Here is a 16,282-nt window from a genome sequence, read left to right as displayed (position 1 = left end):
TATTTAATTTTTCTAATGTCTTTTCCTCATTATAAAAGTGCACAAGAAATTAGAAAAAAATATTAATGAAGAAGATGAAAGCAGCACTTTGGCAAAAATTAAAAAAAAATAAATACTGTTAATTCCATGTCCTATTTTTTTTTTCATTAAATGCATTTTCAAGTGTCTGTGTCTGATTATGAAATGCACAGAAGATTATTGATTTACAGATAAAGACCTATTCCTGAAGATCATTTTTAACCTCACACGGGTAAACTAACATACACTTAATCACACGCACCCTTCCTCTTACCCTTCAAATCTGACTCCTACTCACAGAAGAGTCTCATTATCAATTTTGTTTAATCAGCAAAGCTAATTCATTATATAAATGAGTGGAAAGCAATACAATTTCCATTTGTAAAAAAACATTCCTTGAATAGCACTTGAATCAAAGTGTTTGACAAAACCATGCAGCATCTTACACTTCAGAAAACCTTCCACAAACTAATTTGGACATTTAGAAAAGAACAGAAATTATGCTAAACAAGAAAATCAATTATGTAGTAGGGGGCCACTGTGTGTGTTTTCTGGTAACTCCCTTTTTTTTTTTGATATTTTGTTAATTACATGCAATATTAGGACAAAAAAAAAGCAAATAATAGTCTGAACATTTTTCTGGAACCCCTCTGAAACCTCCTTTCAAAATCAGTAGATCAACCCCATGCAATACACTGTGATATACTCAAAACAATGAATCATGTCATCTGTTTCTTATCTTGCTATAACACAGAAAAGGATATGGAGGTCAGTCCCTTCACGTTAAGAGGACAAGAAGACTTCCTACCAGTTTAATGACCCCGACTAACAGATTTATACTTCACATTCTATCAATTCATATTAACGACCAAAAATAGATGACTTCATTTAATTTTTGTCATTGCTTTAATTATCCAATATCATCTCAGATAAAGACAAAAGAGAAGAAGAAGTAATTAAAGATAGTAAGAAATTCATCAGGGTGTATAATCTTACCACAAAACCATTAGTGATGACATTACACCAGTAAGGCCAACCTGTAAAAAATCTTTGTTTTACGTTACTTGATATTCTCATAACTTGTTATTGGTAAGAAATTTTTTTTTAAAATTTGGCTGTAAAAATCAAAATGATATGAAGATACTATGAAGAGAAAATACTTTTTTCTTGCGTAAGGGTTCCCGAAAGGTTGCAATATCAAAGAAATTAATTTTTTATTTTGAGCCTTACTTCTCAGAATTCAACAACAGATCATTGACCCACTATGTTACAAATCATACTCAATTTTTTTTGTTTTCTTTTGTTTTTTTTTTTGTTTTTTAGTTTTATACAGTAGCATCTATAAAACAAAGCTGAACAGAGAGTCTTACATTAATACCAACATTAAGTACCAGCAGGCCACTGAATAGTGATCTTGTAGACCATGAGAAAAAACTCCTGGATTCATATCTTTACCTGACCCAATTTTCAACCCTGCCCCTATTTTTTTTTTCAAAATGCATTTAAAAAATACCCCATACTCAAAATTGACAGAACTATTCTGTGTATTTGTCTGGGCTTGTTTTTTTTTTATAATCATCAATTAGTAACTTCCAGTGCATAAAAAAAAAAAAAAACAAAAACAAAAACAAAAAAAACAGTGTTTTTCGCTGTTATTTCTTTTAAAACATGGTTCCAAATTGATAAAAAAACTGGAACTGGTGTAGTATTAGAGACACAAATACTTTGATAGAGCTGTTTCAAGACTATTGTGCAGGTTAAATTGATCACTTAGCACCCAGTTGAATATCCCAAGATGGAATGGTAAATAAAATCACCCCCACCTTAATTTTTCAGAAAAAGTTGGATGATAATCTAGGAATTTATTTACTATGGCCTTTACAGCTTTTAAACTGAACTCAGAGAAACTTCAATGAAACTAAAATAGTAATTCAGGAACATTATACCTGTAAAATGACTGATACATGTACTTTATCTCTGCATTAAAGTTGAGCACACCTGGTACATGCTTTCTACATCATTTATGTCAGAAAAAAAGTTGAAAGAGCATATTTAAACCCCATCATAAAGCTACAGGTATTTGGATACTGTACTTATATTATCTGTATGTAATTATGTCGAGGGAACTGTATCTTACTTAGATAATTCTAAGAAGTAAGCAAGAATGGCATGCAGTAAATTGTAATATTTTGGATGCAAGGGTAAATCCAGGATTTCAGGAAAGAAGAGGGGTTTAAGAGAAACAAGGGTCCCCTCACAGTCTTTATCCCTCACCTGACCCTCTTTTAGGCCACATCAATTCAATTTGTAGATTCTCATCCCCACCCGCCCCTACTCAAAAGGGCCCGCCCCAATATTTTTTATTATCATTTTTTTTTTACGGTGGTTCAAATTTCCAGATTTCTTTTATGTCCGTATCTGTCACGACTCTACTTTTACACAATACAATAGACTTTTGGTCGAAAAAACGAGTAACGTGGTGTGTGTATACAGAATATCTTGATATTGTTAGGCAGATATTAGGATGGCTTTCATTGTTGGTCACATTATAAGGGGAATTGAAGAAATAAAGCCTTGGTATGGCACCAACATAACTGAAAGTACACATTTGCAGGAGTTCTTCAACAAATTCGTTAGCAGGAATAAGATTTTACAAATCTTGGAAAAATAACAAATAAAAAATAAAATCCTCCCACCCGCCCGACTTTTTTAGTTGCTGTTGGATGAGTATCTACAAATTAATTTGATGTGGCCTTATGACAATTCCAAATAGTGATAATGATACAATATTGATCAAGTAAAATGATTGTAACCCTAACAATTCTACATAGTTTACATGTTAACAGCTTCTCTCCATTTATTTTTCAGTGCGGAGCAAAACACATTTCTATTTTCCATTTTGACAGATAAAGGGAACTTACTCTTACTTTACCTTGTTTCTGTTTTACCATTTCAATTTTTTAAATTATGTGCAAAAAACGCAATAACTCATTAATTTAGACATTTAAGAGTAACAATACTTAAAAATAGTAATCTTACAAATGCAATAAAATAAACAAATTTCTTTAATTTCTAATGCTGAATCTGAAGGATGGTTTCCAATTTTTGAAAAGTTTTACAGCTACAATTCTATTTATAGCTTTTTATTGACTTTATCTAACATGCTAAATACTTTTTTGGATCTATATATTCCAAAAATGATAGTGACAAAAAAATAATTTACATGAACATGGATTTAGAGGAGAACATTTAATATACATGTATGTAACTGAAAAAGTTTACATGTATGTTTGGTTCAACATGACCACGTTGAATGCATTGTTGTGTTTGACATACCCCTACAGGAAGTTAATATATCAACAATTAAAATAGCTTACCGTATATACTCTATATAAAGCCATATGCCAAAATATTCATCGGGAGTCAAGATAATCGCACTAAAATTTGAACGAACTGACACACTGACAAGATGATTCCATTATACCATGAACCCATTGAATTGGGTATGATTAAGAGCTTAATGAGTTTAGGGGGGTTAAGATATTATATAAAAAGACCAGATTTTGTACTAGCAATTTTAAAGTAACTGTCTTTGTAAGAATCATGCAAAATCTGAAAAATGTGATACACCCCAAAAAAGGCTACATATTTTTATTTTTGTAATTAAGTTGTTTTATGGGTCTATACTATGAAATGTGTAATTATTCATTCAAATCTGCCTGCTCTTAGGAGATAATAGACATTGAAAATCCAATAGATTCTGTTGCATTTGGGTGTCATTTACAGAGTTATCTCCCTTAATTTGAAATCTACAGTGCATTCTAAATAATTTTTATCTCCTAAAAACACGGGTTATATGAAAAACTGAAACTTAATTTCTGTTTACTATGGCAATTCAAACAAAATATCAAAAATAAAAATATGTAGGCTTTTTACCCATGAATCACATTTTGCATGATTCTTAGCGGGAGTGCTACTTAAATATTAGCAGGGATGTTAACTGTTTTGCTCATTTCCCAAATCTACAGCTGGTTTGTAGTATTAGTTTTGGTAAAATTGTCACCTTTTTGACCTATCAATATCCAGTACTAAAAATACAAAACAAAGTTAAACATATAAATAAGTAAAATAAATACCATTAAAATTACATTCTTCAAATATTAACAGGGTTTATAAAAAACCACAATTGAAGTGATAGCTTCCTTTCACAAGGAGATTTTTATACAACTAACTTCTGTTAGAGCCTAATTCTGTACAACAGTAAATCAGTATCATATCAGCTTAAATTAACATAATTATATGATAAGTCAAAAAGTTTACATTACGAAAAATATATGGATAGTCAAAAACATCCTTGTCCTATCATTTGTTGTAATTATTTTCGTATTTGTAGAATAAATATGATGAATATATATGTCCTAGTGTATAATAAACAAGGGAACACTCCTAATACACAATGAATTAGGTCTCTTTTGTTTTTCTGACAAAATATATGAAAAGCCCCCCCCCCCTCCTTTTCCTAACCAGTTGACAACGCCATACTAAAACTAATTTGTTAATTGCATCACCTGGTTTCTACTAATGCATTTCCCATTTTGATGAAGAGAGCAACTTTCACCACATACAAATTTATAGCCATTCTTGTGTTTTCTGGCATAAAAATAGACAATGAAGATGAGTATTTTTATTGGATGCAGGGACAACTATACACCTCAAACCAATTTATTCCACAGAATATACTGTATTTATTTTAAAATTCTTCTACATTTATTTTAATGTAAGCATGACTTAAGGAGGTAGACCTAAGGTAAGGGACACAACTCTGAAAAATCATTGGAATGTTTGTATTCAGCATTTAACATCAATCTTATGTAAGCATCTAATTAATTTGGATTCATTTTGTTCTGCTTCAAATGAAAGCTTGAGAGGCTTAAGTGAAATTAAGTGTGGTACAAACATTTCACTGATTTCAAGAGTTGTTTCCCTTACCCTAGGTCTACCTCCTTAACTATACACACATAATACTTTCCATTATTTTGCTTTCTTACCTATTTTTCTGTTGCAGTCATTTATCATAAAGTAATAGCAAAAGCAAATTGTAAAGTCATTCAACATCTTTTAAATCAATTAAAAATTAACATTTGTTTCCAGGGTTTTTGTAATGCTATGTAACAACAAAGGTGACTAGAAATGTTTCTTCCTACTTAAAAAGTTTACCTCTTCAGATTCACCGATTTCTTCATCCAGTGGCATGAATTAAGAGTCAAATTTTGTTTTCTACTTCTAATAAAGAGATTGATTAAGTATTGGTTCAAATTTGACAATTAACTTTCTTTCTGTTATGAAATGATTTAAAGAAATTAATTAAATTTTTACATTTTCCTTTTTAAAAAAAACAAAAAGGAATCAAGACTTACACAACAGACACAACTCAATTTTGAAAATACTGAAAATCAGAAGTACAAAACTTTAGAAAATCTTTATAACTTACGAGGGTTTACTAGTTTCCACAGGATTTTGATCAATTTTTGTAACCTCAACCTCCGGTAAAGAATCAAAGCTCGCCATTTTCCAAACAAGTTGTAATCTGTTGAAAGCGTCCAATTAAAGTCAATTATTCAAGATCACAAGAACTTCCAAGCAAAATCAAGTTGTCATTTGCATTACTGATGGCACAATTTCAATTCCCATGTTTTATTTTCGTGACAACATCGACAACATTCAATCAAGTTTTCCGATTCATTTCCTATCAGTTTCCAAGATAGGGTTCAAAACACAGAGTAAAAAAATTGTAGAAAATTCCATTAATGTCTTTGAGGCTGAATTCCAATTAGCAAATAATAAAATAACAATAGCGGCATACACAAGAATTAATCTCTAATAATTAGCATCATAGATGATCGAGCAGCCCAGATATATCACCGCTATCCAGGCATAAGCAGTGTTTAAAGGAACTAATCTATAGTCAAGGACTTTAAGAAATGGTTTCTTTTTTTATAACGCCAAAGCACAGTGATTGCCAGGCAGGTACTTAGGGTTTATCCTACAAATCAACGAGAAAATTGTTATGATGTGACTAAAGACCTGAATCAAAGCTAGATTGTATCTTAACAGGAACTTGTACACATTAAAATATATCTAATACTGCTTATCTATTTCCAATAAACAAAAATCAATTTCAACATGGCACTTTATCTACAAAAAAGTTTGCTGATATAGATCTACTAGTTTGTTAATAATTCAGAAAATTTGACTGTTATCCAGAAAATAATTTTTCAAATCATAGAAAGTTGCAAAAATGGTCCATTAAGCTGTGTTGATTAAATTATGTTTGTATAACATGTGCACATTTCATCCTCTTTTTGATTCATTGTAATAAAATAGTCAAAGGGTGTTTGTTTGGATAGTTAATCAAGCTAAGATCTTTTGCCATGGAATATGACTTCTTGATTACATTGCTATACATGTATCAGTAAAAGTTACAAATTCATTGCTAAAAACATGTATTGTTAAATTTGCAATGTACTGAATCATCAATAACATTTTTGTTGGGTTTACAACAGACCTATAAAGTTTTATACCAACCCAAAACAGTTGAGTCACAGTATAAGACAGTAAAAACAAGATGATGCTTACAACATTGTACTAAGAGTACTCCCATTCAACCACTGCTGTCAAATCATGTCATATGGTAAACAGAAAGGGAGAAACCTGAAAAGGGGAGACATGCTTCGTCATGCTGGAACTACTCTATACCAAATATCTAAGCATTACTGCCAATAGAAACTGAGAAATCTATTACAGTAAATTGAAATGGATGGACAGACAAACAAGGTAGTTACAATATTGTACCCCCACCAGCTATTATTTTATAAACCCTATCATCTAGATACCAGTACTTTCCAAAACCAAAATCATGTTCTCAGGGCATCTAAAAAGTTTCTAGCTGTTTGAATCACTGTAATTTATTTGCCAAATCATAGGTTGAAACTGAATATTTCTATTTTTAGAAACTTCCTGTTTTTCAAAAAAGGAACTCAAGAAGTATGATTTTAATGTAAAAAGCAATCCATGGTTTTCTGTGATAATACACCCAGCAATATCCATCTCTGTCAAGAAACTTCAAAATGACTGCCCATTTCCCAATATGAAAATCAATTAAATCTCAAAAGTCTACATCAATTCTGATAAGTTACTAAAATTTTCTTCAAGTAAATACAAAAGCTAATACTTTTCTTATATTAAACAAGTAATAAATTGCAAAAAATGAAATTATCAGAAGGAACCATAACTGCTTCATGCAGACAGAATGACAAGGTACTAATTAAATTATGTCTATGCATGAACAGTTCATCTATTTTCTTTACATAATCCATCAAAATCTGTAGATGAACATTTCTTATGATGGAGAATCCAAATTTAGATCAAAATATCTGTCGTGGTTATCTGATGATGATATTGGAATCTTCTGTACTCTTCCATCAGCTATTCTGACTTACTAGTTTAATAAGCTTCTAATTGATAAAAGGAATGAGGTTTTGACATCTGAAGGAATGGCTTAAGATTAGATCCCAAGAGCTTATGTCTAAAGGAAGGATTAAATATGGTCAAAGAAAATAATCTCTTGCAATATCAATTTGGTACACCTAGTATATATAGTGATACTTGTCTCAACCAAACCATGAATAAATAGAAAACCTGTCTCAACCAAACCATGAAGAAATAGAAAACCTGTCTCAACCAAACCATGAAGAAATAGAAAAATGTCTTAACCAAACCATGAAGAAATAGAAACATGTCTTAACCATACCATGAAGAAATAGAAAGCTGTCTTAACCATACCATGAAGAAATAGAAACATGTTTCAATCACACACCTTTAAAAGTCCAATTGTATCATTTTATACATGTATTTTGAACCTTGGTAAACCAAACACCTGTCTAAAGCAAATCAATTCAATAGTCCAACAGAGGTTTTGATTAGACAGGTTTTACTGTAACCATACTGAAAACATATTAGATATTGAAAATTGTTTCCTTTTTGTTTCTTGATGTTTTATCAAAAGACAAATTGTAGGAAATCAAGTCTTATTTTTTCTATTAATCATTAACCTATAATGAAAATGAGATGATAGGACAATGAGATCAGCAAATCAGGAGTGGAACTGATGGGCATGATGATCATTACTGCATATGTGAGTTTTTTTTTTTTTTTTTTTTTTGGTGCTAATTTTAGCATACATGTATTTCATTGGCCTGGCTCAACGGAAAAGGCAAAGAAGAATCTATGAAATATTTACTAATGGTTTGAGAACTTTAGTACACCAATTAGCATCAGTCAAAATTGGAAAAATAAAATTTTTTCATATCCCATTTTGCCTAAAAATCGCCAAATTTTACACCATTCATACTATGTTGAGCAAGAGTATAATAAAAGAACAGTGTCCCATGTTGCCACTTGAAAATTTAGTTTCCAAGGGAGGAAAAAAAGCATTTGTCAATTTAATCATCAATGATTTTTTTTGACTCAGCATTTCTATGTCCCCATGTCACATTGAAGTGCTGGATCAAATGAAAATTGAAATCTGACAAATGCACATACATGTAATTGAGAACAACATACAGATGTATAGACAAGAAATCTATGAGTTTCCATGTTAGCTGGACAGTGATTTCAAACTATATGTATGATTACAAGTTAAATGATTTAAAACAACCAAATTCATCTGTATATTCAGAAGAAAAGAGAATGGAAAAAATATGACCAACAAAAGATAACAATGTACTGCAATGGTTTTTATTACTTCAGTTAGCTATATTTAAGAATTTATGAAGATATTAAAAAAAAAGATATTTCTAAAATACAGACAAATTAATGACATTTTAGGCCATTTTATTACGGACAACGGCAGTAAACTCAGCCTTATTCTTCAGAAGTGAAAACTTTTACTATCATTGATTACAGTAATTGGGTTTTACAGCTTCAGAATAGCTTCTTCTACAAACGGCAGGCATAACCCTATACTTATTTTGCATGGGAGATCACATTCAGCGTGATAATTGTTGCCTTTAAAGACTTAAAGACCCAAAACATGTCTGTGCAAAGATTTTGACAAGATGTAATTTTCTGACAGGAAGTAAACTAAATTACAGTGATTCAATTACATGTTTCTTCCAATTATCTACAAAAATCCAATACTTTCTCAAGAAAACTGATTGAGAAAAAGAATAAGATCAATAGAGAGAGCAGTGAAAGAGACATATGGACTAATAGACTGATATTTACTGATAGATATTAACCTAAACTGTCAATAAATGCACAATAAATCAGTTCTCTGTAAGGTTTCAAAGACGATGGCTATTTTTCACATCTACGATACAGCCTTGAGCACCATAATTATATCTCTGTGAATAAGATTTACTGTATACGAACTTATGGATTTAACTTACCATGGTTTTCACAGTAAACTCAAGTACACTAATAAAATAGAAAGTTTTCTTTAAGAGGTTCTTATAGATTCCACAAAATCAGAACTCCAGAAACTAAGGAATAACATGAATTAATGCATCAAGAATTAAAGACGTGTCATCGTTACATGCAATAGGGATGGAGCATTAATGACATCTTATTTACGTTTAGAACTTTAGATGAACTTTTAACACAAACATACAGGGTGTGTTACTGAAAGTCTTGCATATTCATGTTGTTGAAGACATTTGCAATGTAAAAACATAGCAGTGCAATATCAAAGTTAAATTCAATTTGAGTACAAGAGCTCCATCTGTCGAAGCAAAAAAATCAAATTATATTGACACAAAGATAATATCTTTACATTTATATGCATGCCACTGTCCTGCTAAACAAAACATTAGAAAATTTTGCTTTTTACAAAGACATCTTTACCAAGTTTCAAACTGTGAGACAGATACACAGACCAAAAACAGTATTTAACCATGGCTAATAAAAGAACAGCATTCCAATGTCCCCTACATAAAAAGATACTTTTCAAACTTTAGATTCACTGAAATTTTCTAAGTCCAAGGGCCATAATTTCTGTAAAAATCATTCAACCATAATCAGAGTCGATCTTAATCTGTAACTTCTCATTGCAAGACTACATAAAAATGATAAAATAAATTTGTAAAAGTGTTACAAAAGAAAATGCAGAAAACTTTAAATTCACTAAATTTTTCTTAGTCCAAGGGCTGTAACTTCTGTAAAAATCATTCAATCATAACAAAAGTCGAACTTAATCTGTATGAAATTTTCATAGTAAGACTACATACAAAAGATAAAATCAATTGGTAAAAGTGTTTCTACCCGTACGGAAGGACAGACACACAGGTGGAAGGATGCCCGCCATTTCAAGATCCCCTCCCGACGCATCAGGAGGGACAATAAAATGTAGTGGTGAAATGAACTAAATGACTAAATAGTTTGCTGCATTTAGTTGGACAAGAGCAGTTGTCAGGGACGTATCTTACCTGAAAATATTTGTCATAGACTAAAAAATAAGCAATGACAAGCATTTTTTAAGATATTGTCCTACCAATTACTAACTTGTTAAATCTTTAATTTCCTGTGATATTACAAAGGAATGAACAAACATGCCTCTGAAAAAATCCTGGAAACCAAGCAAGTAAATTATCCCTACCTCATTAATAACACATTAAATCAGAGGCTAGCATTTATTGTGTGTTTGAAACTGCGCATGAAAATTAACAGGGAAGGGATCATGGAGATTGTATGTCTGGAATCATTGGTCCAGTCATGATTCAAACCAACCAAAACAGTTGTAAAAAATGAAGCCGGAAAATAAAAAATCAACTGCAGAACAACTCTTGATTTTCTCTATTGTAATCAAACTCTACACTGATAAATAACAAATATTAGTTTACCCATAACATATGCAGTGATAAGAAATGCCCCCCCCCCCCCAATAAAAAACAAGTACTATCTCCAAAAAAAAATGCATATGCTCACTAAGTTAAAGTTAATACCAAAATCTGATAAGATTTTATTTGGTGAACTGTGTGATCATTGTACTTTGTTTCACATATCAATTATTTTACTGGTTAAACAAGTAAATTATTTCCAATTATTCAATATATAAAAGTGATCACTGTACGGACACCAGTGCCCCCCAAAGGAGCCTTAAATTTCAGGGTTGCTATCAGATTTGTCCAATGAAGTTCGAAGTTGTACATCAGTTAGGTTGCATTGGTTATGTATCATGGATGTCACATATGATGTCAAAGCATATGCAATTCTGACTGCGTTGGAAAGACAAAAAAAACCAATGATAATTGATAAATGTCATAGCATTTCACATTTAGGCTAACCAAATGCACAATGATGAGGTCAACTTAACCTTACCATTTAACCTAATACTAAAACTCTACTTGTGATCAAGAAAGGTACCATGGGCAACAGGCAAGCTGTAATGTATTTCACCATTAACTTTATCCATTATATCAAGGAGAGGAAAAAATAAAGCCATAGCTAAAGGCAAAATATAAGTTAAAGAGTGATGAGAAAGATGTATGGTCAATGAATATCAGTATTAAGTACAGTCCCTGAACTGATATAGGCACATCTTTTATGGATGAATGACCAATTATTGACTACTGAAAAACCAACTTATTTTCATGAGCAATTTATTTTATTTTGGCTATAATTGAAGAGCAAGAAAAAAATAAATGACAATAAATCGCCCTGAATAAGTCTCTTTGAAAAGTGTAAAATGCAAAAATATATACAATATAGCAGTAAACCCTGACTGACATTCTTAATCCTAAAAAAAGTGTTTGTGAGAAATTAAATTGAGTTACAGAAATCTTTGATGATCAATAACAATGACCAATACTCTATTTGATCACAGTTTTGTTACATAAAATTACATATCATGGTGTTTTTCTTAATTTAGAACTTTGAAACAAAAAAAATCAAATATTTAACTAAAATCACTAAACTCTGAATTAAATATTAAATTCAAGTTTTGCATTTTGAACATTTTTTAATTATCAAGACAAGACAAGATTTTTTTGATAACCTTAGACACAGTAGGTGTAAAAGAGGACAACAAAAAACAAATACAAACATGTACATACATGTAAATAAGACACAATACACAGAACAGTCAATATCATAAAATATATGAATACAAACGGATTCACATTTATATTTTAAGAAATTCACTTTCATATGATATTAGCAATTTTTCGTAAAAAAGCACACACTCTTTTGTGTAATTGAACATTACAGATAGACAATAACCCACAAAATTTACTCATATTCGGCTGCTTTGAGTAGTAATCTGGGATGTAACAAGATCTTAAATACTTAACCGTTGGATTATTGCATTGGAATAATATGTAAAATTCATCTCCCAACCCTTCTTTACAAAGATTACATATTCTTTGACTCTGTGGGACTGCAGACCACCTCCCAGTTTCTATTGGTAGTTTTCAAGTTGGAACATCTTAATTTTGTCAAATGAATACATTCTACTGGGGACAATCTGAGTAGATATGGTTCAATTCTGAATTCATGTTGAAAAGTGGAACAGAACATTATGCTATAAAATATTTGAATATATCAGCAATCACATCATGTAAAATGGTAGTTAACTACATTTTTAAGTATCAGTTTGATAGATGAAATTATCAATGAAGATGTAAGAGGGGGGGGGCACTTTGTCAAAAGTTCAATTGGTTAATATTCTATTGAGATTTTCCCCTTTTTCTGCAAATGATTATGAACTGTTTAATTCAGAGAGAATTCCATTTCAAGGAAGACAAGATATCTGTGAAAGATGGAACCTGTCAAAATTTCAAGCTATTTCAAGTGATGAGTAGCTGCAGAGAAAAGTGTGACGAAAATTTCAACATCCAAAAATATTAAGTAAAAAAATAAAGACCTTGGCAAACAGGAAGTTGATGTTAAATTTTTCCGTAAATAGATCCCACTAAATGACAGGTAGAATGTGTCAAAATTTCAAGCCACTGTGATAGGTAGTTATTGAGGGAAACAATTTTTACAGACAGAACAAGGACACATATACAAGGGTAAAACAGTATACCTCCTCTCCATGGGAGTGGGGGCATACACAGATCAAAAAAAGTTTGGGTTTTTTAAGATTTTGTAAGTTTGCCTCGTTCAGACTGAGCCTGTACTCAAATAGTATACAGATACTATAACAACAACCATTAGTATCAACTGACGAAAAAAGCTGACAGACAGACAGACTAAATGATTACAATTACTTCTCCCATACTTCAGCTCCCATGACAAGTTAGCAAAATGATATTTACAAATGTATACACACAGACAGACATACCTCATATTAAGTATGAAGTATATATAATAAACAACTGGGTTATTGATGAGATTATGCTTGTCACCATATTTCTATTTTTAAAGTCTAATTATACTCTAAAAAGAAGAAAACTGGAAAAGAATAAAAAGACAAAGGTAGCTTCCTTCAACTAAGACTAACAATGCACTAAAAACCAATGAAATATCTTAACACAATTTTGATTTAACTTTTAGATGGACAAATAGGACAGAGTATATTGGCCAAATTAAGTCAATCAAAGGTCACATGGTATAGATTCATTGTTTACAACACTTCACCAAGGTCAGAACAACTTGTTCTAACATAATCCCTTGAGAGAACCTATAGAATATTGGATAAAGCTATGCACCCAGGTCTTTATTTACCCTGACTTGTACATTTTATATTGACAATATCCAGGAAAAATCACTGATGCTCTTGTATGCATCATCAAATCAATTATTCAAATCATTTCATATGAATTGCTAATGATTATGTTAGGAGCTTGATCTCCCACGGCAATTATATAACTAACATTGACTGCATTGGTTGACTAAATCAATTGCTGTGTGACAGTGACATTAGACAAAGACCACAAACAGATCAGTTTACCATATACAAGCAATGTAACCTTCAAGGACTTGTATCTATTAAAAATTTTTAAGAAACTGTCTGTTGCTTTTTCATTGGAGGAGACATTACAGTGAATTCAATGATGATATCCAGGCATTGTGTTTGTCTTCCCTTGATTGAATGACAATCACCTTAAGTAGTTAGCTGGACAATGAGACTGATTCAAAACTTTCTATCATTCCATAAGAATTTAAAATTTCTAAACTTCTTCTCAAGTGTCCAGGTAACTATCTAAGTAATAAATAGGGTGATTGTCATTCATTCATTAGAAGACAAACTCCATCCAGTGAAAATAATCATTGTATGTGCTATACAACTTCTTCATTAATTATCACTCTCCTATATATAAGGTCTTGAAATTCTCTTGAAGGAACAAAAATAAACAACCTTAAAATTCATTTAATTTCTTTTTAAATTCCATGTTTTTCTAATCAAAGTACCTTTAATTTCCTGCTTTCAGAAAACATTTTGTTTTTTACCAGTCTAGGAATAGTAAGCAGTTGTAATGATACATTTTACTGTAGGAAAATCCACTGATGTAACAGTTTCATTACACCAAGATCTTCTCATTAAGTTTTAATTACTTAAAATGTCTCATTACAAAATTCAACAAAAATTTTATTGAACTTTGGTCCATTTAAAACATGGGTTTTCCTAAACAGTACAGTGATAGAAGATTCAATCCATAGTTCCCCAATACTCAACACTGTAAAGAGAATATTCAATTCTTTAAGTACCAGTCCATATTAAAGTCAGACACTCATGCTTATCGTAAAGGTGTGATTCGCGGTACAGAAAACCCATGGAATAAACTATAAACTATGCTTTTTTCTATCTACATAAGTTATTTTTTAGGTAATAATAAAGAAAATCATATATTCATCTCAAACAATTCAAACCACATTAAGAATGACAACTCTTCCAAAGTTTTAATTTTATACACAATCTTTATCATTTTTATTGCACAAGTGCAACAACTCATTATCAACTTTAAAGACTGGCTATGTGGTCTGTAAAGGTTTCTGAATTAGAATAATAGGATAATTAATTGGAAAGAGTGAATAACTTATTCTCTTGATTACTCTTAATTATGATCAGGAATGCTGAATGACACATAGATTTAACGAGTGGACAGAATTTGTTCTGTGCACAAGCTAAATCCAAGTGTTCTTGGCACGAGTGATCATATTTTGGTTATTCGTGATAAGTAATTAATTATCCTATTTCATTTTTGAGATTTTGCTCCATAGTTTGCTCCACAGTTTTTTGTTCTTTTTAACTTGAATTTAAGTTCAGCAATCGTTGGATTGAAATTTGTGTGATGATATTTTGGCAGGAGAAAGTCCAAGATTGAAATTTCTGAATTCATTTCAGTGTGAATTAGCAAAATTTAACACACAGGGAACAATTGATAAAAAACTGTAATTTACATAATGTATGAAAGTTAACTTGGTGGGTTTTTTTAACATGCATGAAACACCTCCTCTCATTTTTTTTATAAAGACTGGTACTTAAAACAGTGAACGGAATATTCATCAGATAAACTAAGGCCATCAAATGCATATTTTCCTGGATGTTTGAGTGAAAAAAAAATCTCTGTTTTGCATCAAATCAATTATGCAAATTGTTTCTTATGAATTGCTAATGATTGTGTCGTGAAGTTTATCTCCTGTGGCAGTTATATAACTAATATTGACTGTCTGCTGTGGTTGTGCAACTGTGACATGTTTATGGACATTTAATAAGTCATGTTAGGAGGAGGTTAAATAAAATCAAAGGCCAAGAGAAGGGATGCAAGAGAAATATTTTAGACAAGACTTTGTCAAAAATCAAGGTTTCATACAAAAACAAATATTTTTCCCATTGTACACAGGGTCTACCTCTATGAATCCAAGTCGGATACTGCAAGACACAAGGCTTAAATTTCTGTAGATTTTATTAACTGAAAATTTTGTGCATTAAATCTTCTGTTTGAGAGAATTTTACACGAAAATGTCGACCACTTTCACTGATCATTACCTAAAAATATACATACAAAACTTTGGTAATGAATGATTATCCAAGAACTTCTTAGGGGGGGCAAGACAGTACTCAGGGGAAGCTGTGACCCTTCCCTTTCCCCACGAATACAAAACAAAACTTTTTTCATAGAAATCTATTCAGTGCATCAATTATTTTGATATTGTTGTCAATAATAATGTTTTCATATTGGAAGAGTAATCAAGGGAACCAAGGTTATAGGGGTAACCAAAAGAATGTAATCCAGGGACAAAGACCAGACATGGAAAACAGACA

The 16,282-nt window shown here is 31.2% G+C and overlaps 1 protein-coding gene across 9 annotated transcripts in view; it reads right to left on the bottom strand.

Moving 5' to 3' along the window:
* The window catches only part of LOC148610091 (tumor protein p53-inducible protein 11-like), a 213,150-nt gene that overhangs the window by 37,650 nt on the left and 159,218 nt on the right, over positions 1-16,282 (bottom strand). Inside the window, exon 1 of one of the 9 annotated variants that reach the window (XM_088542150.1) lies at positions 5,510-6,505. The exons of 7 other annotated variants lie outside the window; for them this stretch is intronic. In XM_088542150.1, coding sequence (XP_088398276.1) covers positions 5,510-5,586 — 77 coding nt within the window. In that variant the 5' untranslated portion in view covers positions 5,587-6,505. Of the gene's footprint in view, positions 1-5,509; positions 6,506-16,282 lie in introns of those variants that run through there. One more of the 9 variants, XM_088542149.1, reaches the window with a different exon arrangement.

The sequence above is a fragment of the Perna viridis genome, chromosome 8 (assembly GCF_037379345.1).
Source record: "Perna viridis isolate PV_CMFRI_1.1 ecotype Kerala chromosome 8, ASM3737934v1, whole genome shotgun sequence".
In the NCBI taxonomy this organism is placed as follows: Eukaryota; Metazoa; Mollusca; class Bivalvia; order Mytilida; family Mytilidae; genus Perna; species Perna viridis.
This window is presented reverse-complemented; position numbering and strand designations above follow the sequence as displayed.